At 41.3% G+C, this 26,892-nt stretch overlaps 1 protein-coding gene across 1 annotated transcript in view; it reads right to left on the bottom strand.

Moving 5' to 3' along the window:
- Positions 1 to 26,892, bottom strand: part of LOC149454706 (pyroglutamylated RF-amide peptide receptor-like) — a 199,304-nt gene that overhangs the window by 29,892 nt on the left and 142,520 nt on the right. Inside the window, exon 2 of the mRNA XM_089687157.1 lies at positions 5,617 to 5,775. Within this exon, the coding sequence (XP_089543283.1) occupies positions 5,617 to 5,775 (159 nt within the window). The remainder of the gene's footprint in view (positions 1 to 5,616; positions 5,776 to 26,892) is intronic.

Genomic DNA, 26,892 nt, shown 5'->3' with positions numbered 1-26,892 from the left:
TTGTGGCCTTCAGATTAGTACAACAGTGCATAGAGAGCTTAATGGAATGCATTTTCATGACCGAGCAGCTGCATCCAAGCCTTACATCACCAAGTGCAATGCACAGCGTCGGAAGAAGTGGTGTAAAGCTTGCTGCCACTGGACTCTAGAGCAGTGGAGACGTGTTCTCTGGAGTGACAAATCATGCTTCTCTGTCTGGAAATCTGATAATCCAATGGATGTGTCTAGGTTTGGCGGTTGCCAGGGGAATGGTTCTTTCCTGTCTGCATTGTGCCAAGTGCAAAGTTTGGTGGAGGGGGGATTATGGTGTGGGTTTATTTTTCAGGTGTTGGGCTTGGCCCATTAGTTTTAGTGAAGGGAACACTTAAGGCATCAGCATACCAAGACATTTTGGACAATTTCATGCTCCCATCTTTGTGGGAACAGTTTGGGGATGGCCCCCTCCTGTTCTGACATGACAGCACACCAGAGCACAAAGCAAGGTCCATGGATGAGTGAGTTTGGGGTGGAGGAACTTGACCAGCCTGCAGAGTCCCGGCCTCAAGCTGATAGAACACCTTTGGGATGAATTAGAGCAGAGACTGCGAGCTAGGCCTTCTTGTCCCACATCAGTGTTTGACCTCACAAATGCGTTTCTGGAAGAATGGTCAAACATTCCCATAGACACACTCCTAAACCTTGTGGACAGCCTTTCCAAAAGAGTTGAAGCTGTCATAGCTGCAAAGGGTGGGCCAACTCAATATTGAGCCCTACAGACTAAGACTGGGATGCCATTAAAGTTCATGTGCGTGTAAATGCAGACGTACCAATACTTTTGGCAATATAGTGTATATTTTGTATATGCATCAATATGTGATTATGTGGACTTGAATTGTATGGCCATTAATAGTTTGAGCTCTCTGTCTCCAGCAAGTCTATCCTAATGGATGGTTCCAATGGACATCAATCATTCACTGGAATGCTACATACTGAGATATGGGTTTTCTGATATGGCTCCTCTCTGGTAACAGCCCAATGTTTGCCTAAAATAAAGACAGTTTATCTTAACTTAAGTGAAGTATTACATTAACAAGCAGGAGTTTAGTCCATAGCCTAGGACGGTATTCTGGAAAAGTATCACTGGCAAAATAGAGCAGAAGGCAGGCAAAAAAATCAGCAAAATCCTGGGTCATATCCAAAAAGACAGCAGCAATCAAAAGGAGCACCAAAATGCTACAGAGTATCAGGTGGAACTTTTATGCTTGTTTTTTTGCTCAGAGCAAATTTTGAATTGATGCCTGGCATGGGCGTAGCATCAGGGGTCACAGGGGGTCACAATTATGACCCCGCTCATGCTCCGGGGGGGCCGTGCTGTTTCCCTGTTTATATGACGGGCAAAGCAGAATCAGCTTTTGGCTCCATTTTCAAGTCCTGAGCTGGGGAGTAGCGGAGGAAGGATGGGGTGAGGCCAGCCCTGTTGGATGGGAAAGTGTCAGTGCTGACAACCAGGCAGGACACTGGTCAGATCTGTGCAGAAAACAGACACACACAGCCCCATCCCTCCACACAACCCCTGCTGACATTCCAACAAAAATTCTCACAAAATCCCATAACGCCTCTTGAGGGGCCCCCAAGGGACTCCAGAAACTGCAGATTTTACTGTGACCGTTTGAGCAGGATGAGCACAGGGGGAGCTGGATGTGAAATCTGTTAGTATGGAGAGGGGATAATGTGACATTACCAGGATGGTGGGGGGGGGGGGGAATCAGTAATTCCCTGGGGGGGCATGTGTCATTACTAGGAGGAGGGCACCTGAAGGTGGGTGTCATCTTTCATTACCTGGCGGGGAAGGGGGTCATCTGTAATTAGCTGGTGGGGAGGGGGTATCTGTCATTACCTGGTGGGGGGAGGAGAGGTCATCTGTCATTTCCTTGTGGGGGGAGGGGGTCATCTTTCATTACCTGGTGGGGGAGGGGGGGGGGTGATCTGTCATTAGCTGGTAGGGGATATCATCTGCCATTACCTGGTGGTGAAGAGGGGGGTAATCTGTCATTACCTGGTGGAGGGGGGGTCATCTGTCATTACATGGAGGGAAAGAGGGGGTCATCTGTTATTACCTGGTGGGGGAGGGGGGTCATCTGTCATTACTTGGTGGGGGGGGGGTCATCTGTCATTACCTGGTGGGGGAGGCGGGCCATCTGTCATTACCTGGAGGGGGAGGGGAGTCATCTGTTGTTACCCAGGGGAGTCATCTGTCATTACCTGTTGGAGGGGAGTAATCTTTCATTACCTGGTGGGGGGACATGTGTCATTACCAGGAGTCGGAGTCACTGGTCTTTACAGGAGAAGGGGGCCAGCTATGATTAGCTGAAGTGGGGGGTTCCTGAAGGAAGGGTCACCTGTAAATACTAAAAGGAGGCAGGAGGGCATGTGTCATTACCAGGAAGGGGGGGGGGGGTGTTACTTTTCCCTAATAACCTGCACCTCCTCATCACTTCAACCTGGGAATGAGAGAGATAACTGGGTGCTGTTTAATAACATATAAAGAAAGGTGTTTAAAAAAAAAAGTGTGATATCTGCAGTGGCACACTCTCTAATAAACCCCCACCTAGCCCAGCACAGTATCCCCCCTCCCACCCCTGCTCAGCCCTGCCCATGCATACAAGGTGGGGGCAGGCAGGTCACACTGTGAGCTGCTGGGTGAAAACAGTGGGCTTGTATGTGGATATGTGGATCTGGAAGTCAGAGGGCCTGCTGAATTTCCTCTTTTACATACAAACCTACCACTTTCACCTGACAGCTCAGAGAGACAACCATGGTGGGATCATCTTGGTGCACGGTGGAAGGTAGTGGGGGGCCCCAGGTCAACATTTGCATCGGGGTCCGCAAGATTCAAGCTACACTTCTGATGCCTGGAGACATCATTTCCCTGTGCTGTAATATCTACTAGGCAGTGTGGGCACTAAGAATAGGAAGCCTAGCTTGCGCTGATTTGAAAAAGTTGACACTGCAAGTGAAGTGATGGCTTGCTACCTGTGGCACACAAAGATGAGTTAACAGTTCCAGACAATAGCTATCTTATAATAAGATTGTTCTTAGCATACCACATATACTCTAGCTTCATTTTGCAGTTTTATATAAATAGATGTTGATATAACACTGTTGACATTCCTGCAATGCCTTTCAGAACATTGGAATCGATAGCTGTGATTAAAATGTTAATGTGAAGGCATGATCGCATGTGTTTTTTCCTCTGATTAATTTTTAAGTAATAATATTACATTACAGCAACAGAATGGATGTCAGTGGTACTGTATATAAAGAATTTCAGACTGATATATTCATGGAAACTGAAATGACATATTGCTAGATGTCATATGTATGTTAATATTTATTTATGGTCTATGCTTTTCAAATAATTATGTTATGCTTGCTACTAGCATATACAGGATCTCCAATGTGTTTAATGTACTCTTGCTTCAGCCCAGCAACACAGGCTGTGGACGTCCTGATGTTTTATGGCTCTCTTTCTGTACAGAGATGGGCAAAAGATTCTGGGTCTTCAGAGATCCTTTGTTATCAAGGACCATGTCTTGCCTTTTCTCCAGTCGACAAGTGGACTGGCTTCTGATCAAAAGGCATTGTATGATAGGATTTTGATTTAACTCTCAAAAGAAATGAACTACAGGGCATACCAACTTAAAACAAAAAACTGCAAAAACTGAGGCTATTTAGACTGTGTGTTTGATGTCTGGGGTCACAGTTTTAGACCACAGTCTCCCTGGCACAACAGAGAAAACAAGGGTAGAAAAACCCAACTCCATGGAAAAATGACCTGTCCTGAGCTTAACATCTGTAAGATTTTATATTTGTTTTCATGGTGGAAATATTTACTTTATGAGAATAAAATACCAGTTGAAAGTCTGGCAGAGTAAGAGAGATCTATCCTTTTTACTTGTGGTGGTGGCCAACAGGAAACAGTCTATATAAAAGACGAAAGGAGTTGTAACTAATCTTCTCTAATAAAAAGTGCTTTTATTGTTGTCCCTACTGAGAGATTCTGCTCATTCCTGTCCCAATGACCAAACAGGAAAAAAAAGAAACTTCCAAATGAAAACAGCACAAAACATTTTTTTTTACAATAATGTTATGCTTTAAAGCATAATTTCAGTTCAAAACAGAAGTTCTTCTGTTCCTATTCCTCCCCTTCCTCTATCAGTAAAGCAAACTTTCTTTGCTTTGGCAGGGAGAAGGGTACCTTGTTTTGGCAGGTACCCACTCCCACTTCCATCTGGGTTGCCTACCCAATCTGAGCAGATGTTCACCTCCTGGAACACTTCACAAGTCCCAAGAGGCAACAGGAGCATTCACAGGGTGCGATGGGGCTTTACGGCTTACTTATGCACATTGGGGAGCCAGCTGTGAAGCCACAAGGAGTCACAGCTGGCTTCTCAACAAGTCAACATGGCACTAATGGGGACCCGAAGACCAGTAAAAATCAGCCTGGTAGATGACAGCGCTGGATCCCTGGACAGGTAAGTGTCTTTTTATTAAAATTTAGCAGCTACAGCATTTGTAGCTGCTGACGTTTATTTTTTTAATGACTGAAAATGTTTTTTAGGGGAAAGTATGGTCTTTACAATGTTCTGCTTTTAGAGATAGCAGCAAATAATCTTACCAGTACATTTCAATTTAAAAACCTTGTTTCTATGTATAACTTGTAATATTAAATGAAAATGGGGTGGCCCATTTGCAGGCCCATTTTCCTGCATTGCAGTGCCATATAAAGTAGTTGTGCTTTGCTATTACTAGTTTGGTTGCCTGCTGGGGAGTCAGCGGAAAACCTCCCCTTATTCACTGCACGCTGCTCTTTTGGCATATTATTATGATTGCACAATGAAGATGAAGTGGTTCTCCTTTACTCACTGATTTGAAAATGAGGTTCTTTGATGTATTCTCAATGCCAAATTAAACTCTTTGGAGGCCCCTAGGTAGTCAAAGCCTTGGGGCCCCTCCCACATGTTTCTCATGCCTATTCTCAAGTGGGATAACATTGAAGAAGTGCATGTCAGCTGCTAGTTGGAGAAGACCATCACTACTGTACATTACATGTACTTAGGTTGCACAAAATTGTTCTACAAACTGACAGCTGAAAGAAGGTGAGCTTTTAACAGAGAAGCTGTAATGTGAACCTGATATCTATGGTTTTTGTGCTTTAAGTTGTTATTGGGTAGCTTACATTAATACATTATTCTCTCTATAGAGTCTTTAATGTAACATTTTCGTTTCTTTGAGTTGATCCATTTTTTCTGTTGTTTGTAAAAAAGAAAAAAAAAATCTTTATTTTCATTTTCTTTCAAAATCAGTATTATTTTAATCCATTGTCCTGGGGCCCTTAATGGTGTGGGGCCCATAGGACGGTGCTTACTCTGTTTGGGTAATTTGGCACTGGGTATTTTACTTCCGCTAACCCTGCCAATTGCAGCCTTTTCTGGGAGATTTCTAGTGTGCCCTAGCTGAGAGCAAAAGTGTCAAGGTGACTCTCTCGGCCTATGACACTATTGCCTTGACCTTGGCTTGCTGGTCTTTTGAACAATGATGCCCTTGTAGTAAAGAAAAATATTACCATATTCTTACCAAGCATTTTGTAGGCCCTTCGGTTTGTATACTGCCTCTTCATTTTCAGTGGATGGACTATTCCTTGGTATCTTTCCACTGCAATGCAGGTCATTGTTAATGTGCTGGCCACAACTGCTGTTGTCTGAATAAAAGGAACCATTTTACAGACAAAAGGCCCTAAAAGGAAAACATATATAATTAAGTTAATTAGTGCTAACAATAAATTCATGATATGGTATTTTCCTAAGTAAGCATTCAAAAATAACCAAGTAAACAGCTCCCTTGCTATCCAAATACCAATGTGTCAGTAAACAGAAGAGATGGTCAGATCTGCATGGCTACACTTAGAAACAGACCAGACAATATATGGGTGAGTAAATGTATTAAAAGGAAAATACATCCACACACCCACAAACAGCTACCATAAAAATACAAGTGAACCACAATCATAGAACCAAAATGTCTAAAGGAAGCCTAACTACAAACTAACTATATACAATATGTACATGTATATTGGGGAACACAGATAAACAGGGTAAACTGGAGATGCAGAGAACAGGTGGGAAGGGGGACCTAGGGCTGGGATCAGGTTCAAGGGGAGCAGAAATAAGGCAGCAGGGTACAGGATGCAGGGCAACAGAAAGATCAGGTACAGGATAAACAACACACAGTATCTGGCAGCAAGCAAAATAAAACACTGACACAAAGTGTACTGGCAGAGGGGAGACTAAATACCATCCCAGCAACCAGCATCAGGTGGGGACTGATTACTAGAAAATACTGGTTGCTGGGAAACACCTGCTGGAGGACTCTGGAACTACAACCCTTCACCCAGGAAATCACAGTGCCACCAGCAGGTGATCCAGGTCCTGACACAGTGCCACCAGTTCTAATGTCTGTCTGAACATCTAGAGTCTATTGCAAAGTAAGTAACAGAAGTTAGAGAAGTGAACTTTTTCTAACATTGGTGCACTAGCCAGCTTTCTGTAGATCGGGCCCATACACTTAAAAAAAAACAAACTGATAGATGCATTACTATTTCCCTACTAAAAATGCTTTCACTATAGATCCTCTAAAATAGTGATACTAATGTTTTCAGATGATTTCATCTTAGCACATGCTCATACAATTAAAGGACCACCATAATTAAAGATATTGTTTTATTATAACAGCATGTGATTGATACATGTTATTAGAGTATCCAGTATCTGATTTTTTTTATGTCAAATGCCTTTATTTATATTTTTGCCACATTTACATACAGACCAATCTTTCCAGCAAAACTGACAATGGTTGGAACTAATCGTAAGAATACGCTCAACCTGTAGGCTAGGTTCACATCTGTGTGGTTCTGGAAGCAGGGTTTGCACTGGCACAGCAGCCCATTCCTTTGAATGGGCTATCATGGCTCCTAAAATGCAGTGAAAAGGTCCCTGCATCATTTCAGAAATTGCAACCTGCACGGGAACCGCAAATGCAGTTCGGTTCGCAGTGCAGGAATGATTTTTAGTGCGTGTGGCTGCCATCAGCATTAATGGCACCTGCACACAGCTCCTGCATTTTTCTGTGTGGGTGGTTGAAGTTTTGAGAACAGGTGTGTTCCCACAGTGGCAATCACCCACAGAGATGTGAACCTATCTGTAATTAGGAATTATTTTTTGGGGTTGGAAATGTGTTTGCCCAGATGTCCTTGTGTAGGAAAAGGCTAACACATTTTGAAAAGAACTTGACACTTTGGGACACAGTTCTTAGTAGTATAGTTCCATGTTAATTTTTTCCCTAAAGCATATTTGTTCAAAAATTGGGACATTTAAATTCAGCAAAGAAAGAAAAAAGACAGGTTGATCCATAGATGCAGAGATATAGAATTCTGCTTTAACACGAAATCCACAATTTTCCTGTAAATGTAGAGCTTGTCCACTCACCTCTCAGGCCTCTATTGACCACTTAAAGTAATATTAAAGCTTTGTTTTCTTTGTGTTAAAATTACAAACATGTTATTCTTACCTGCTCTGTGCAGTGTTTTTTAACAAAGCAGCCCCAATTCTCTTTTGCTCGGGTCCCCCGCTGGTGCTCCTGGATCCTCCCTCTCCGTCCTGCTGAGGGAGGTGCTTGATCCCAAGCCCTGCTCTGTGTGTCCATAATGCCCTGCCCCTGCTCCCTTGTCACTGGCTCTGATTGACAGCAGGGGAGCCAATGGCTCCTGCTGCTTAATCTGAGCCAATGAGGAGCCAGAGAGCCGAGAGAGGCTCAGCTCTTGTGCACATTGCTGGATTGAGATCGGGAACAGGTATGTATTTAGGGGAGTGGTGGGGAAGCTGCATGCAGAAGGATTTTTACATTACTGCATAAAATGCAGTAAGGGAAAATAAACCTTCTGCCTTTACAACCACTTTACTATAATGGGTGGCATTATTGAAGAATAAAGATAACTGATTATATTTGCAGCGTATTTTACCAGCACCCCATGCACAACATTTTTCACATGGGAGGAAAAGACCCAAAGCACCAAACTTTGCTCCTTTCCATTACCTGTTATTTTCCAAACTGAGTAACTGAGTAAGTATGCCCTGGTAATACCACTGACTCTAATTCTGATACCTTTCAGTCTTACCTGAACACACCTGTATACCAAACCATTTAACCATGTGATCAGGAAAAATGACATCTCCTATATGACTTGCAATCCAGTCATGTGTAGACTCACAAGCATCAGTGGGAACATGAAAACATTCAAACATTAACAAGCTAAATTCAGCTTGTCAAATCCTACCAGCTTTAGTTGTGGAATTTTGCGAGACATTTTTTGTGGGACTATTCTTCACTTGGCAGTCCTTATTACTTGCAATAGTGAATAGAAAGATTGAAGAAATATAAAGTATAATCATTAACCCACTCCCCATTAATCCTGAAGCACATTTTTTTAAAGAAGTGTTTTTTATTCAAATTAAATTAATGGCATATCTTAAATACTTTGGTCGAAAAATACTTTGCCGAAAAGGGGCCCATCCGGGATGACAATAGAGGAACAACTTTTTCTGAAAGAAGCAGTGGTTGAGAGATATGTTTACAATCCAAAACACATCCAGTAGGGAAATTTGCTTTTGATGAACTGGAGTGAGAGAATGGGAACAAAGTCCTTGTTGTGGTAACAGTCAGAAACTACCGTAAGGCATCAACATCACCTTGTCCCACTGCAACACAAAAAAAGGCTTATTTGCAAGATAGGCCCTCAGTGCAGACATTCACCTTTCAGAAGTGATGGTTACAAGAAAGATAATATCATTGGTGATATAGACAAAGGACTGTCTTGAAAGGGTTCAAACTGCAGATCTCATGGCATTGCTAGGGAATGTACGAGGTGGGAACTACATGGGAAATCCCACGTGCAAAGGTCTTAATCAAAAAGTGAGAGGCCAAAAGTCTTTGCAATAGAATGGAAAGAGGAGACATCTGAACTTTGATAATACCGAGAGCCAAACACTTGTTGAAACCTAGCTGTAGGAAGAGGAGGATTCATCATAGGGAGAAGCTCCTTCAAGTGAAGTATGCCTTTGTGTTTGATGATAGACCTTGGGTAGACTTCCTAGCTTTAAGCATCTTAGGAATCACCAATTCAAAGATGCCCTGGTGTTTTAAAATTTCAAAGGCAATGTTGTTAAACTTAGTGACCAAGAAGCAGGATGGCAAATTACTCTTGAGAGAGATGATTCAGACAATCTGGCACTGCCAATCAAGCCACTATCAATAGTCTTACAAAGTCAGTACATCACATTCATCTGTACCAGTCTGGAGCCATACGGATCACCAGAAAACTCTCCATCTCAATCCTGAAGAGCCAATGCGGAAGAAGTGCTAGGAAGGGAAATTAATAGATCAAAGTATACTGATCCCACAGAGCCACCAGAACATCCATGGCTTCTGCCAGGAATTCCTGTATAGTACTTGGATACAAACCTGTCCAGTTTGTTTTTGAATCTAGTGCTCCACATCCAGCATCCCGCACCTGTGACAAATTTCACCTAAAAACCTTTGATTTCAGTGTGCAGGTGCTGCCAGCTGAGGAAAGCTGCCTACCAATTGCCTAAATCTGAAATGTACATGGCTGATAAGACTGGAACATGAGGTTCTTCCATGGGCAGGACCTGCTCTACCTCTCTTGTCGCAACAAGACTTCTGGTTCCTTCTTCGTGGTAAACCCATCATCAAGGATTTTGAATTAGACAAATGACTACGAATCAAGGTCTCTGCAGGTGATGGCTTAAAAGTCTCTGAGGCTGTAGTAAATCAGAAACATAATCTTCTGCAAAGGGCACAGGAGGATGCTTGTGGCCTCTGTAATCAGAGTCAGCAAAAAACTTAGTAAAAGGGGTAGAATCAGTCACCACCTACAATAGCAAGTAAGACTTTGAGGATGGGAGAGAGTCTAAAAGCAGAGGACAGCATGATTCCAGGCTGCAGACGTTGGCGCCACCAGTAGGTACACTGCAAGCAGATTTGGACCATTAACAAAAAGATAGCTGGGACACCCAGTACAGCAGAACTGCCCTCCTCCATGTCTAGAATTAAGCATGTTGCAGATGCTGTGTAGGAAGGCAACATATAGACTTAGGGTAAGAGACAAGGCCTCAACACTCATGAAACCTACACAGTAGTGATGAGCCAAACTGTCCTTGGTATGATTTGACAGGGGTTCTATGAAATTCAAAGACGTTTGGATGCTGAAACTGAACTCAATTGAAATTAAAATGTCCATTTTCTGGGCTAATAGGCAAGGGGATGCCAAAAAAAAATAACATGGTGGTGGGAACTGCCTTGGGGAACTCCAAACGTCAGGCTCAGGATGCCCACACCAGATAAATGCTGAATGAATGGAAAGTCCCCCAGCAGCTCAAGAGAAAATCTCAATTGAAGAAAAGAAATATCTAAGGATAAGAAATGCTAGCAAATAATAGGTTATTCGTTACAGCAGCAGAGCTAAAAAAAATATGTCCATCCTCCTAAAGCATAAAACTGAGGCCAGTGTCAACCCCACCCACAGGTAACTGCATAACCCAAAGTTTAAAATCATCCTGTGTCCCTCAATAGATGAGAAAGAAAAGTAAATAACCTGGACAGGGTCAGAATCACATTTTTTTGTCAGCAAGATAGTTAACACATGTGTTTCAGGCATGTACTGTATTTAAGTTGTTTGCCTATACTTACACTATACTTACACCTTCAGCTGTATTTTAAGAATATTCTTGACAGTTAAATTGAAGTGCTTGAAGACATGAATTGTAACATTTAGTAGTGTCACTTTCCTTGAAAATAGTGAACCCCTTATATAAAAGTACAGTTGTGGCCAAAATTATTCAACCCCCAATGCTGTAAAGGGGTTTAGGGACTATAGTGTACATTTGGAATTGTATTCAGAATCAAATCCTACAAGGACGTTGTAACTACCCAAATGCAACTAAAATGACATCAATTGTTTATGTAATACAGTAGTAAATGGTTCTTATGTGGTTTCTTCATTGCCACAATTATTCAACCCCTTAAAGACTACCACTCTGAAGAACAGAGGTTCATACAGGTGCTTTCCATCAGGTATTGAAAACACCTGTGGATGTCACCGAGCAGCAATCAAGCATAATAAGCACCAATTAGGCAGCTTTAAAATGACTGTGATACTCAGCTCCTTCTAGACATTTACTGGTGTGGTTACAAACATGGTGAAGGCAAGAGAATGGTCCAGGAAGACAAGAGAAGAGGTGATTTCTCTTCACAGGAAGGGCAATGGCTATAAGAAGATTGCAAAGATGTTAAACATACCAAGAGACACCTTAGGAAGCATCATTCGCAAATTCAAGGCAAAGGGCACTGTTGAAACGCTACCTGGTCGTGGCAGAAAGAAGATGCTGACTTCGACTGCTGTGCGCTACCTGAAGCGTAGAGTGGAGAGAAGTCCCCGTGTGACTGCTGAGGAACTGAGAAAAGATTTGTCAGATGTGGGTACAGAAGTTTCAGCCCAGACAATAAGACGCACACTGCGTAATGAAGGCCTCCGTGCCAGAACTCCCAGGCGTACCCCCTTGCTGTCTCCAAAGAATAAGAAGAGTCGACTGCAGTATGCCAAAAGCCATGTGGACAAACCACAAAAGTTGTGGGATAGTGTTCTGTGGACTGATGAAACAAAATTAGAACTGTTTGGGCCCATGGATCAACGCTATGTTTGGAGGAGGAAGAACAAGGCCTATGATGAAAAGAACACCTTGCCTACTGTGAAGCATGGTGGAGGGTCAATCATGCTTTGGGGCTGTTTTGCTTCTGCAGGTACAGGGAAGCTTCAGCGTGTGCAAGGTACCATGAATTCTCTTCAGTACCAGGAGATATTGGATGGAAACGTGATGCAGTCCGTCACACACCTGAGGCTTGGGAGACGTTGGACCTTTCAACAGGACAATGATCCCAAGCATACCTCCAAGTCCACTAGAGCATGGTTGCAGAGGAAAGGCTGGAACATTTTGGAGTGGCCATCGCAGTCACCAGACTTAAATCCGATTGAGAACCTCTGGTGGGACTTAAAGAAAGCAGTTGCAGTGCGCAAGCCTAAGAATGTGACTGAACTGGAGGCCTTTGCCCATGAAGAATGGGCGAAGATACCCGTAGATCGCTGCAAGACACTTGTGTCAAGCTATGCTTCACGTTTAAAAGCTGTTATAACTGTAAAAGGATGCTGTACTAAGTACTAAGATTGAATGTCACTTGGGGGTTGAATAAAACTGATAATGCTGTGAGCACAGAAAAGACATTTGTGGTTATTTCATTATAACTGTTATGTTATATTTGTCTGACCTACAAGTGCCTCTTTAATGTAAATGTAAGCAAGATGACTGAATGATCAAAAGCAATGTCAAACTGGCCAAAACACTCAATTTCAGTGGGGGTTGAATAATTTTGGCCACAACTGTATATACTTTACTGTGTGACACAGACTTTCTGTGTGTCACTACCAGATTTAAACCTATACAAAATCAGAAGAAATGAGAATGGATTCTGAGAATGTTTCCAGTGAAGCTGTTAAAGGTTAGTGCAGCCATAATTCAAATGGTTGTTAAGTTCTGAATATCACTTTGAAGCAATGCATTAAACTTAATTCTCATTCTTATACTCTGTCATTTTGCCTTTATGTGCATTTGGGCAAAGCCATAAAAATCGGACTTTAAAGAATCTAAAGAATGTACTTTAATGCACAATTTATTTATGATGTTTTTTAAAGGAAACCGCAGCTATTTTAGGTTTACATGTGAATGTAAACAGCTAAATGTAAAAAAAAAATACCCAGTATGTACTATATTTGATGGACCTTGTTTCTAAATATGATGTATAAGTACTGTATATATTGTACATGGGTGAGCCATGTTTTCTCAGAATGTAAGAAGCAGACAGAAACAGTGTTCATGTTACACAGGATGAGTGAGACCTACATGAGCAATAGGGAAGGAATGGACCATGAATAAAGAGACAGTGAAGGAAATAAGTATTTGATCCCCTGCTGTGTCTTTTATACAGGTGTCTTTTATGCAGGTAACAAAATGAGATTAGCAGCACTCCCTTTAAGAGACTGCTTGTAATCTCAGCTTGTTGCCTGTATGAAAGACACCTGGTAGCCAGAAATCCTGCTGAATGATAGGGGATCAAATACTTACTTCCCTCATAAACATGCAAATCAGTGCATAATTTGTTAGACATGCATTTCGTTTGAATTTTTTGTTGCTATTCTGTCTCTCAGTGTTGCAATACACCTACCATTCGATTTTTAGACTGATCATTTCTTTGTGAGTGGGAAAACATTCAAAATCAGCAGGGGGTCAAATACTTATATCCTTCACTGTATGTGTGGTCAGTAGTGTATTTAGGTTTTGTGCTGCCCTAGGCAACACAAAAATCGTCTGCCCCCACGGACACTGATCAACTCCACTACACCTTCCCCCTCCCGTGGAGAGAGCCTGACAATGACCAACAACACCCATACCCCCCCTTCTGGGAGAGCCTTGTACTACCCCCCCTCCCCTCCGGCTATAGAGAGCAATACACCCATCTTCACAGCTCCGGACATCCCCGGGAACAAGAATCTGGCTGTACATACACCATCAAGAAGCTCGCAGTCTCTCTCGGATCCCACCTGGTTCCCTTCTTCTGGTGTGCTGCCCCCCTGAAAAAATGCCGCCCTAGTCAAGTGCCTTGTTTGCCTTGTGGTAAATACGCCCCTGCGCGTGGTCCCTAATCAGTGCCATGGCACCTGCCAGATTGACAGATGCCAGATTAACAGATGATTCTGTTAAAGATTAACTGAATTCTAGAAGCTATGTCCATAAAAAATGCAGGCAGAGGGCAATGGACTTGTTATTGCCTGTGGTCACTGTGTAGGAAGGTGTTAACCAATCCTATAGCTAGAGGACCCTTTTCTACAGGATGTGACTTGTTGTGCCTGCCCTTCTGGTAGCGTCCCAAATATAGGGTAGGTGAGCTTAGCAGAATGAAGAGAATTGTGTACTTTACTGAAGTGAAAGTCAAATAGAACCCTTGGGTTTCCCTTGCTATGGGCCCTAAGATACCAGACACCCAGAACTAACCTACTAACCTACAGGCAACAAGGACTTAACATTTTACAAGAAGATAAGGGTTTACTGGATTGAAATCAGAGGTGGATTTGGCAATGTTTGTGTATTCTTTTATACAAGAAGATGGACTTTGCTTCTGGCTGGAGTGGTGTTATTCAAAAGGGATGCCTAAATACCTGAGTGGAAGTGTGTAAAGTGGGTTAGTGCACAGTTAGGCCATATGCGGCTGGAGAGGTGCAACTTAGTGTTGGTGGAGAGGGTCCTGAAAATAAGGTGCAGAGTGTAAAAAAGAAAAACTTATGCGCTGCTATGTGTCTAAAATCCCCCCAAAAAAGGTATGTAACTACTGAAAATTTTGATATCCAACCAAAAAATAGCTATATATACAATAGTCTGCTATGAAATGTATGTAGAACTGCAGCTATCATCAAATCAGTGCTGCAGATATTCACCTCTAAGTGCAGTGCTTGCTCACCTTAATATTAAACCTAAAAGAAAAAGGCCATACGGCACGAGTATCCTTCTGAAGATGAGCCTCCAGCTCTTTGTAGCCACTTCCACCTGCAGTCCCTTTAAGGGACCTTACCCTGCTGGTTCTAATGTGAGTCAAGCTAAAAAAAAATAGAATAGCAATCATAACGCACCCCATGTAATGAAGAAAAAAACTATTCCACTACATATGTACTCAAAATTGTGTAATAAAATACAGTATTGAATCTACCTGAAACATGGAGTTTTCTCACCAAACTTACAAATAGCACATGCCAGGAAATGACGTCACTGGCTCTGCCCCAGAGACCTATTTCTATTAGGTCTAGTATGGGTCTAATATGAAGGTGAACAAGCACTGCACTTAGAAGTGGATATTTGCAGGACTGGGATTTGGAGCACTTATACAAGAACATTTATGTTGTGTTTGGAGGACTGATCACATTGTATGGACACTTGCAAGTGAATTAGTGTTTGGCATCACAGGTCCCAGTATACTGTGTGGAATGGACTTATAATTTTCATAAATTGGATGATTATCACAATTAGTTGCAAGCATGTGTGCACTAATATTATGTTATTTTTGAGATTAGCATTCTCTGAGCATATTTGATTTTTTGATTTTATTTTATACATCACAAGGTGCAGAGTGGTGTAGATTAGGGGATGAAGTTTCCCTACCAGAAATGACGTCACCACGCTTCTGTCCTATGCGTTGTGTCACGTGACTTACTCAGGGCCAGGGCCCATCCATGTAGGACGGAAGCGTGGTGACGTCATTTCCGGCATGGACGGCAACCGCCATCTTGATACACCCATGCAAGTACACTCTGTGTGTTCTCTGCAGGATTTATGCTTGTGGGTCTGCAGACTCTGTGTTTCTTTGTAAGTGGGTTTTTGGCTTTTTCTATCGAAATAAATTTTCAAGTCTACTACACTATGGGAGTACTTCTTTTCTAACTTCTTCATAGGGATCGCTTGAGAGGTGTTTGGCTGACTACCTTCGTGAGAGGATACCACCACTATTGGTATGGTTCCTGGTTTACTGCCAAGGGTACAGATGTGATTAGGATCACTCCGCTGAGTGCTACATTGAAATGTATTGACCCCAGGGGGTCGCAGCGTAGAGGTGAGCGTGCTTGCTAGCCGGTGGCGGATTCATGTGTTGAAGTGATCACCGGACGTTGTCACCGATTGAATGAACACAGTTGTTTTTTGGACTGTGCACGTTCTATTGTTTTTGGTCATATTGTCATCTTTTCACTTTTTTTGGCACATTTGATTTTTATGTCATGTGATTTAAGACATTTTAGTACTTTGATATTCGTTCATTTATCCACTCATTTATTATATTTTTGGTTGCATTCAGTTTAATGTTCACTGCCATTGTACGTATTCCATTTATGTTGGTGCATATTTTCCCCTGATGATTTTTTCATCCCTTTTCATCCTTTTGTTACCACATGTATGATTATCATATTTTTTTCATCTCATGGTTTTTGATTCAAAAGATTGAGGTGTAGTTCAATGTCCACTTATTTGTTCACATATATTTCATTTTTTCACTTACCTATTGGGTTGGGGTAGCGCAGCACCATTCCCCTTGTTCATTTTTTCACTATTCTGGTAATTTAGTTAGGTGCTAGCAGCCACTCTGGTTTTGTTTTTGGTTTCAAAATTGGCAACGCAGGAGGTTCTCTGTCAATTGTGCATTTTTAATGCCTCACTTTGAAGTGTTAGTAAACTGCCACAAAAAAAATTGGACGACCTTCAGTTTTAACCCATATGCTTGTATGCACCACATGAAAAAATTTTTTTTTTTTTACCATGCTTTAAAAGTGAGTAAACTCTCCTTTTGAACTTGTACCTACAGGAAGGCTTACAATAAGGTACATGCACTGTTTAGGAGATATTCATTGTACCTAAAGGTAAGCCTAACTGGAAGCTTAGCTGCAGATAGAAGTTCAAAAGAAGAGTTTACTATCTCTGCAAGCATGATGAAAATGTTTTTTTTTTGCTTTGGTACATGTTCCCCAGGGCATTTCCCAGCCCCCATGCCATTTGTTTGGGAATCCCTTGCCTACTAGCCTATAAATTCTCAGATTGACATCAGTAGGGTTCGGATTTAGTACCGAACCTAGGTACATTCAGCTTATCACTAATAAGCAATTATGTCATCTATATCTATCCAAACAATTGTAGCCACTCCATATAAATCAATAGAGAGGCTGTACATCCAGCAAAATCCTACCAAGCAATATGCTTAAACTACCAGGCAGATATACAACATATACTGTACATGGCATCAAATATATCTCTGCTAGAGAGAATCGTAAATAAGTGCAGACGGCAGAAAGAATAAACACTCATAAATTTCACAAATAATTTTGTGGTTGCATGAAAACAAGTAAATATGTGTGGCCAAAATGGGATTATAACTATATTTCTTTGGTGGATAATCACTGTGAATCCATGTTTCTCATGCCATGCAATCATTCAGTTCCACAAATCCATCCAGAAGACAGGCAAGCATACTTTAAATGTTTGGATTTTAGTGAATGCTGACAAACAGAAAGTCTGGTGTCTCACCCAGTCCTCTGCAATTATTTCACTATATTTATGTTGAAATTATAGTAATGAATATGTATATGTTTTATACTAGTCCCTTTGTGGGTATATTTGACATTTTTTTTCTATTGAACAGTTTTGGTGACGATTTTTACTACAGCCGATCACCTCCTGTAATTGCAACATAGGCAACAATGTTATGTAGCATTAGCAATCAGTTACCCATATGTGGAGCATCCTACTACCAATAACAATGAATTGTAACTGCATGCTACACTTCACTGTTTCCCATTTGTTCTTAATCATGGGGTGAACACAGGCAATTGACTCTATAGCAAAAATCATCTGTTCGCTCCCAGCTTTAAGATTAACTAAGTTTATCTCACTTGTCCTTGGGCTTGGAATGCTGATTATATTGCCTATTTTACAAAGGAAAGCTTAAGGATTATTTACACTTTTGCAGCCAAATTGGGATAATGGCCTACTTTATATTTGTTACATGTTAAGAATATTTAAAAATTGCAGCTTACCTTTTTTAGATTTTTTTTCTACAATTCCAGCAGTTAAAAATTCTGCTGAATATTATTTGTAATGGGGGGGCTATATTTTCCATATTTAACCCTGTCTGTACTGTCCAGGCAGATATATTCAGTTGTCCTAGACTTTCTGTCTTAACAAAGGGTAAAGGCTTTCCCTTAGTTCACAAATATGCGGCTGTGCGGGCAGCATTTTGCACGAGCACAAGAGCCCATTCATTTGAATGGACTCCCATGGTAGTGACACGCAGGGAAGAAGTCCCTGCACTTCTGTGGAAAACGCAGCCCGCATGGGAACCTCGGTTCCCAGTACGGTTGCGTTTTCCAGTGTGGGTGGCGTGCCATTAGAACTAATGGCACCTGCCCGCGGGTCCGCATTTCTAGGTGTGGGTGGTGCGGCTGCATGGATTTTCGAGCGGATCCGCAGCAGCACCACCTGCACAGATGTGAACCCAGGGTTAGGAGCTTGGGTTTCCAATTGTATATTAATAAGAACTGGATTCAGCCATTCCCCAGCCCTGCTATTGGGACAACTCATGTTGGCCTTGTTGAGAAATTTTTGCAGTCATCCATGACATCTTCTTCCCACAAACCTCTAAAATGTAGGAAATATATACTTTTTAAAACATTTTAGGTATGCTGTGTGAATAGGAAACGTAACAAATACAGTTGCAAGAAAAAGTATGTGAACCCCTTGGGATTACGTGGAGTTTTGCACGAATTGGGCATAAAATGTGCTCTGAACGTCATCTAAGTCACAACAATAGAAGAACACAGTCTGCTGAACATAATACTACACAAACATTAGATGTTGCCATGGTTTAATTGCACATAACATGTAAACATTCACAGTGCAGGGAGGAAAACGTATGTGAGGCCCTAGCTTAATGACTTCTCCCAGAGATAATTGGAGCCAGGAGTGAGCCAACCTTGACTCCAATCAGTGTGATGATATTGGATGTGTTGCTGACAGCTGTCCTGCCCTTAAAAAACACACACCTGTTTTGGGTTTACTGGTTTCAAGAAGCACTGTCTGATGTGAACCATGCCTCGCAGAAAAGAGCTCTCAGAAGACATACGATCAAGAATTGTTGACTTGCATGAAGCTGGAAAGGGTTACAAAAGTATCTCCAAAAGCCTTGATTTTCATGTGTCCACGGTAAGACAGACTGTCTACAAATGGAGAAAGTTTAGCACTGTTGCTACTCTCCCTAGGCGTGATCGTCCTGTAAAAATGACTGCAAGAGCATAGCGCAGAATGCTGCATGAGGTAAAGAAGAATACAAGAGTGTCAGCTAAAGACCTACAGAAATCTCTGGCACATGCTAACATTTTTGTTGACGCATCTACAATAAGGAAAACATTAAACAAGAATGGAGTACATGGGAGGACACCACGGAGGAAGCCATTGCTGTCCAAAAAGAATATTGCAGTACGTTTGAAGTTTGCAAAAGAGAACCTGGATGTTCCACAGCACTACTGGCAAAATATACTGTGGACAGATGAAACCAAGATTGAGTTGTTTGGGAAGAACACACAATACTATGTGTTGGGAAAAAAAGGCACAGCACACCAACATCAAAACCTCATTCCCACTGTAAAACATGGCGGAGGGAGCACCATGGTTTGGGGCTGCTTTGCTGCCTCAGGGCCTGGACGGATTGTTGTCATTGATGGGAAAATGAATTCCAGAGTTTATCAAGACATTTTGCAGGAAAACGTACGACCATCTGTCCGCCAACTGAAGCTCCGCAGAGGATGGGTGATGCAACAGGACAATGACCCAAAGCATACAAGTAATTCAACAAAACAATGGCTGCAACAGCACAGAATACGCCTTCTGGAGTGGCCCAGTCAGAGTCCTGACCTCAACCCGATTGAAATGCTGTGGCATGACCTTAAGAGAGCGATTCACAGCAGACATCCCAAGAATATTGCTACACTGAAACAGTTTTGTGAAGAGGAGTGGTCCAAAATTACTCCAGATCGTTGTGCAGGTCTGATCTGCAACTACAGGAAACGTTTGGTTGAGATTATTGCTGCCAAAGGAGGGTCAACCAGTTATTAAGTCCAAAGGTTCACATACTTTTTCCTCCCTGCACTGTGAATGTTTACATGTTATGTGCAATTAAACCATGGCAACATCTAATGTTTGTGTAGTATTATGTTCAGCAGACTGTGTTCTTCTATTGTTGTGACTTAGATGACGTCCAGATCACATTTTATGCCCAATTCATGCAAAACTCCACGTAATCCCTAGGGGTTCACATACTTGTTCTTGCAACTGTATAAAGTAGGCATTATCTCAATAGCAAACGTATGGTGGAAGGGTTCTCAAATTTTACTGCAAAAGTGGAAATACATTGAAACATTTCTAGCCTGTGAATGAAATATATTTGTTAAAATAGGGAATAGAAAACAAATAAAAATGCAAAAGTAAATATTAGAGTAATTGTAAAGGCATATATTTTTAAAATAACAAACATGTTATACTCACCTGCTCTGTGCAATGGCTTTGCATAGAGCATCCCTGGTCCTCCTCTTCTCAGGTCCTCTATCGATGCTTTTGGCTCCTCCGCTTCTCTTTTTGTCTGCCCCTGTAGCAAACACTTGTAATGGAGGTAGACATGCAAGCTTGATCCCGAGCCAGGCTCTGTGTGTCCATTGATACACAGTGTGGCTTGACCGTGCCCCCGGCTCTCTGCTCACAGGATTTGATTGAGAGCGGCAGGAGCCAATGGATCACACTGCTGCCTCCATGTCCAGTGAGAAGGGAAAGAGAGGAGAGAGCAGCTGCTATCAGGCAGAGCACAGGATCGAGATTGGACTCAGGCTTATCAGGCAAGTAATCCATTCTAGCCCAACGCACAAAAGAGAAATGGAATAAGCTGACTGGAAGATATTGACTGGAGTAACGAAAGTAACAAATGGAACAATATTCATTTCAGATTCATGTAATGATTCAGAGATTCTGATGACACCTCCAGCCAACCCAAACAAAGTAGGAATCATCTTATTTCACTTGTATACCTTACTATATTTATTACAATATGTTTCTATTTCATATGTAATGCATTTTTATGATAATGAAAAATGTTAATGCAAAAAGAATTGTCTGATTATCCAAGGGTCAATGACTACCGGGCAGCTCTCATTCAAATAAAACGAATACATTTGGATCATTATGTCGTTTTGTTATTTTGGATGCTTTAAACATTAACCCCTTGATGCCAATGTCACACAAATATTGGCCTCATAGAACTGGTCTTTTTCCATGGGGCCGCATATTTGCGTACCTGTCTTTGTGCTGGGAGCGTGCCACACAGCACACTCCCAGCACAAAGATTGGGGTGTCACTGAGAGCCCCGAGTCCTGATTAGCTATCACAGTGATCAGTCACTGTGAAGTCCGTCCCCCTTGGTTTTTTTCTCTCTGAATGGAGGAGAGAGATACATTGTATCTCCGTCTCTCCTTGCAGAGAGAAAAAAACAAACTGTTTGTAAAAAAAAAAAAAAAGAAGATAAATAAATAAATATTAAAATATAAAATAAACAATAAAGAAAAAATACTTAGATCAAGGTTTGATCTAGTTCAGCACCAGGATTAATGTTTGGGTCAAGGTCAGGATTTATTTATTTTTAAATTGGTATCAGTGTCAGTCAGTGTTAGTGTGTTTTAGGTAAAAAAACAAAATGTGCACTATGTTTCTGGGCTGTAGTACAGGTACAAACAACAAATAACATACACATATATGGTATCGCTGCAATCATCAAGAGCTGGAAAATGTATTTTGGGTTGTTCTTTGGTGGTAGGTTATGGTAGTAACAAGAAACACACAGCTAAATTTAAAATATATATTTTTTTTACTATTTTGGGCCAGTTTTCCTTTGTTAATATGAAAAATCAGGAGAAAACCATTACCATTTACCACCAAATGAAAGCCCAATTTGTCTTGAAAAAAACAAGGTATAATTCGCCTGGATGTACAAAGTAGTTGTGATGATATGTACGGTTTTGTACCTTAGGCGTGAAGGGATTAACAAAAGACCCGAACTATTGCATCATGTCATCCAAATGAAATGAATTAATACAAAATAATTTATTGGTTTCATTATCATTTATTTCAGAGTCATTGAAATGTTTTACTGTTGTGATTCAGAGATTCAGATACATTTGAATCTCCGCATAATGAAAATTTTGGCAGAATTTCGATATATAACAAAACTAGCTGGGACATAAATGTAATAGAAACAAGGGTAGCAATATGGAAGTTTTTCCTATTTTTAGAGAAATGATTTTTATTTTGAACCCAAATTCCTATAGCTGTATTTAGATTTCCTTGTTTTATAAAATGTGGTAAACTCTCACCCCTTTTATGGTCCAAAGGTCACCAAAATAGCTTTTTTTTACTATACAGATATCCTACATAATCCTATTTCAATTGTATTAATATCCAGCCAGGGATCACTTTACTTTCATTAGTAACATATAACCTTTTCTGACATACAATGCCACCAAAGTTCATGAAGCCAACAATTTATTATATCCTGCCTTGGCTATTGTAACAGACTGTTGATTGGACTTTTAATGACCAATCTATCCACACTTCAGTAGATTACCTGAGGTGATCAGGGTTCAGATGTGAAAAAGAATGCACCCTTGGCCACTTATTCTTCCAGAAAAGAGAAAACAAACCTTAGCTCAATAAAGGCGTTCCTTTAAAGTGTTTACTAATTATAACTACAGATACCAGTTCTTCTAAGGAATTTTGACAATTTTAATATTTTCTATAGTTCTAGAAGGAATTGCACACGAATCATGCGCTAATTAAATATCACCTTGAATATTGTCATTGTCTGTTAATTTGCCTGTCTCCTATTCATAGAAAGATTAGAGAAGAACAGAGGTGGATTAAGTTCAACTTTCCACATTTTCCAAAACCATGGCTGAGAGCAAAGGAAAGACTTAGCATTGCTCTTTTTGTTGCCCAAAGTAGTAAAGCAAATCAACTTTACTTCAAAGAGAGCAGATCATTTCCTTTATGAAGCATTAGCTGGGACATTTTTAACGTGGTTGTAAGCCCAATGAAACCATTATCCATAAACATGCAGCGCTCCCTTCATATATAACTATACATGTCACTACCTGTGTACTTCTTATCTAATCAGTTTTACTCAAAATATGTTGCTTAAACCACATAAAATTAGTGGAAACCAATATAAATAATGGCATTTCTGCATCCTTACATCTGCTCGTGGGCACTTGGCAGGGGTGTCTCTTGTCGCCTCTGCTCTTTGCCCTGGCTGTGGAACCTCTGGCCATCATGGTCAGGAGGTCTACTGATATTGTTGGGTTTTGTAGGTCAGGCACTGAAGAAAAGATATCTCTTTATGCTGATGATACCTTACTATATTTGGGGGACAATAATACCTCCCTGCTAGGCTTGATGTCGCTTATTAATACATTTGGGAACTTCTCCAGTTTTTCCTTCAACTGTAACAAATCTGTCCTTATGCCCCTAGATCCCTTAGCTGCCCCTGTGCCTGATTGTGCTCAACAGATTCCCATTGTCTCTTCCTTTAAATATTTGGGGGGGGTTCTCATGGGTCTGCCCAATACCTCTCACTGAATTTGGCTCCCCTTCTGGACAAACATAAAATGTAAAAGTTGGAGTAAAATCCCCTTGTCTGTGGTAGGGAGAGACAGCTTAAAAAAAATGATTTGAGCCCCATAGCTCTAAAGCTCTATATATACGTATAGAGTATCGGATGAATGATCCGTCCGTTTTTTTCTGCATGCTAGTCTCAAATCAAAAGTGAAGAGGCTACTAAAGTAATGAAAATTCTTTAATGACGGAATAAAAATTCTGAAGAATGTGATGTATTTGTATTGTATTTTCAGATGACTACTGTACTGGTTAAATAAAAATCGTACAATCCGGTATGATACAATAAAAATATTTGTGCTTGCCCCTTCTATTTTTTTTGGAAGATTTCTGTGTGCTAATGATCAGATTATCATACCATCGCTTTAAAAGCGTCATTTTTTTGTATGATATTCTGATCATGTATACAGGGCTTTATATATATTTCACAATTCCCCTACATGGATACCAAAGAAATGGTTCTCTCGCATTGATTCCCAATTTAAGGATTTAATTTGAAAAAAACAACAAGCTAGAATTAGTCTTTTGACCTTACAATATGTGAAAGATAAGGGCTGGCTGGCTATTCCACATCCTAGAACATATTTCATAGCAGCACAATTCGAGCAACTGGCTGGCTGGGGGATAGTGGGTAATCAGGCCCCTGTCAATAAATTGCTTACACTGACTAATCCTATTCTGCCTGCAATTTCTCACTTACAGATGACTCTGCCTGCTCTGCCCTCTACATGTCTCACTGCTGTCCTATTAAGGAAGGTTTGGAGTGCCCTAAAGTCTTCCCTAGGCATTACAGGATACTTGGATACCACTCCCATATGGAGTAACCCAAACTATCCAGAACTGGCTAAATTAGAAGAGTTCAAAGCCTGGAGACAAAAAGGGATATAATTTTTTTACCAATTATTCCTTGACTTCACTCTTAAATCCTTTACACAATTACGCTCCGAATTTACCTTATCCCACAAATAATTCTTTCAATACCTATAACTGCATCACACAATTTACACTCAAGCACTAGTTAACACAAGTCAGACTCACCACTTCTATTGGAGGTTGCTCAAGCCACTGTAACAAAGGGTTTGATCTCCCGTTTCTATGTATCACTGCTATCCACTATACAAAACCATGTAACCCTTAGAAGTTGAGACCAATGGGCAAAGGAAATAGGAGAGATTATTGGAGAACAATGGGATATGGTACTGGAATCTGTACCCATAATTTCTCTGTCTGCATAGCATAAATTTACTCATTTGTTTAAACTTCATCGAGTCTATAGGACTCCAGAGAAGTTGTTAAAATGAGGCAGGAGAAATACACCCTTATGTCCGAAATGTAAATTGCATAGCGCAGACTTTATCCACATGCTCTGGCGTTGCCCAACGCTTACAAGATATTGGACTGATGTTATACATATTATTTCCTTAGTCTCTCAATCTCCTGTACAGCTAGATCCCCTGATATGCCTTTTGGGTGCAGTAGATGCTGAATTGTATCAGCCAGGAGTGTACAGTATATCATGATTTCTTGTCTGTTATATCTTGCTAGGAGTCTAATAGCCAGGTATTGGATGTCACCCTCTTCCCCGACGTGCAAACAATGGACGGAATATGTCAACACCTTACTTCTAAGGGAACAACACACTTATCGCCACCGGAATCCCAAACGCAAATTTGAGTTAGTCTGGCAGAGCTGGCTAGATGTGCTGGGGTTAGCCCCATCTCGGCAAGTTATGCATAGGCTCCTTCAAATGTGATCCCTATTGCCCATTCTAGATATACAAGTTCATTATACTGATATTTACAGCGCAGACTGCAAGGCAAGTGTATTGTTATCCTACATTGACCTCTAATTTTCACAGTTAATCCCACCTGTTGTTTGTTAATAGGTTTAAATATCTTTTACTCCACAAGCATTGGTTGAAAACTACCTCTCACCACTATTATCACTCTGTACCGCAGGTTGTAAGCTTCCTGGCTTTTCAGGAAACTGATGTATACCCGTGTATGTATCTTTTCATAAATGGTTTTCATACTGTATATGTTATAATGTACTGTCACTTGTGATTTTTTTTCAATAAAAAGAGTTTGGATTTTTTTTTTAAAAAGTATATTTTGAAACTCCTGTATGTCTAAAAAAGTCTGAAATCCAAAGTAGTGGTCAGAACTTGGTGTGGCCAGCTGCTGATTGACAAGCTACAGACTCGTGAATCAGCAGTATCAATGCTGATAGCCACACCTCCTGCAATATCTTCTCATCCCACTGTAGTGTAAGCAAACACCGCACACATGGGAGTGACAACTCTGCTCTAAATTCAGGAGCAGCGCAGCATCATTACCACCTCATCACAGGAAGATGCATTAAGTGGCTTTCACATACAGTTCTGAACACTTTAAACCTGGAGAGTGCAAAATCTGTTGCAGCTGTGCACAGGGCCGTGGATAAGGGGGTACCACCAGTCTTTCTGTATGGGGCCCAGGCCAGCAGGGGGGCCCAGGCAGCTGGGTGAATCGGATGTGGGCAGGGAGAGTGATCAGCACAGTGTGGGGGGGGGGACAGTTATTGGAATCGATCCTCTGTATGGCTCTCTCTGCAGCATCTGAAAGCTGGATTCTTCTCCTCTCCCTCCCACTGGTTTTCAGCTCCTGCAGAGAGAGCCATACAGGGGATCGGTTCCAGTAATTGCCCCCCCCCTCCCGCCCACAATGCTGATCACCCTCCCTGTGCACATTTGATTCACCCAGCTGCCTGGGCCCCCACAGTGCCGGCTTCCCACGTCTCCTTCCAGCTTCAAGCACACAATAAGATCCTTCAGGATGGAAAGTGGGGTAACAGTCCAAACAATATGTCATAGTAACCAGCCCCTTCCTTTCCTGAATGAACACAATGAGTGCTCAGTATTGATCACTCACTGTGTTCATTCATAACAAGCATATTAAACTATGGTTTTTTTTTTTTTAAGCGTGCCCTGTCAGGTTGGCTTAATGGGGCCCCATTGTTTCTAACAGCAGCCCTGGCTGTGTATGGTAACCAATCAGCTTCTAACTTCAGCTTGTTCAATAAAGCATTGACAAAAAAAATAGAAGATGATAGGTTTCTATGTAGAGCTGCATCTGATTTTGTGCTCTTCAGTTTCAGTAAATCAACCGCATTGAGTCTCATATGACACTGCAGCAGAGGGACTCGTACTTTTCAATGAAGCACAAGTGCAGAGACCTCACTGCACCTCTAGTGCATTGATACTGATGGGCCATACTTGGGTACGGACCTGGGCTGGAGGAATAGTTTGCATCAGCCTAAGCAGTGCAATCACAAACTACTGTTCTCGGTTGCAATGCTTTGCAGGCTCCAATGCAAGATAACTATTGTGGGTACATGTTTTATTCTTATTTGCAAAAGGTGGAATATTTTTATTATTATATAGCAATTATTT

This window comes from Staurois parvus, unplaced genomic scaffold, assembly GCF_062004578.1.
Source record: "Staurois parvus isolate SC_StPar_1 unplaced genomic scaffold, SC_StPar_1.0 ptg000420l, whole genome shotgun sequence".
NCBI lineage: Eukaryota > Metazoa > Chordata > Amphibia > Anura > Ranidae > Staurois > Staurois parvus.
This window is presented reverse-complemented; position numbering and strand designations above follow the sequence as displayed.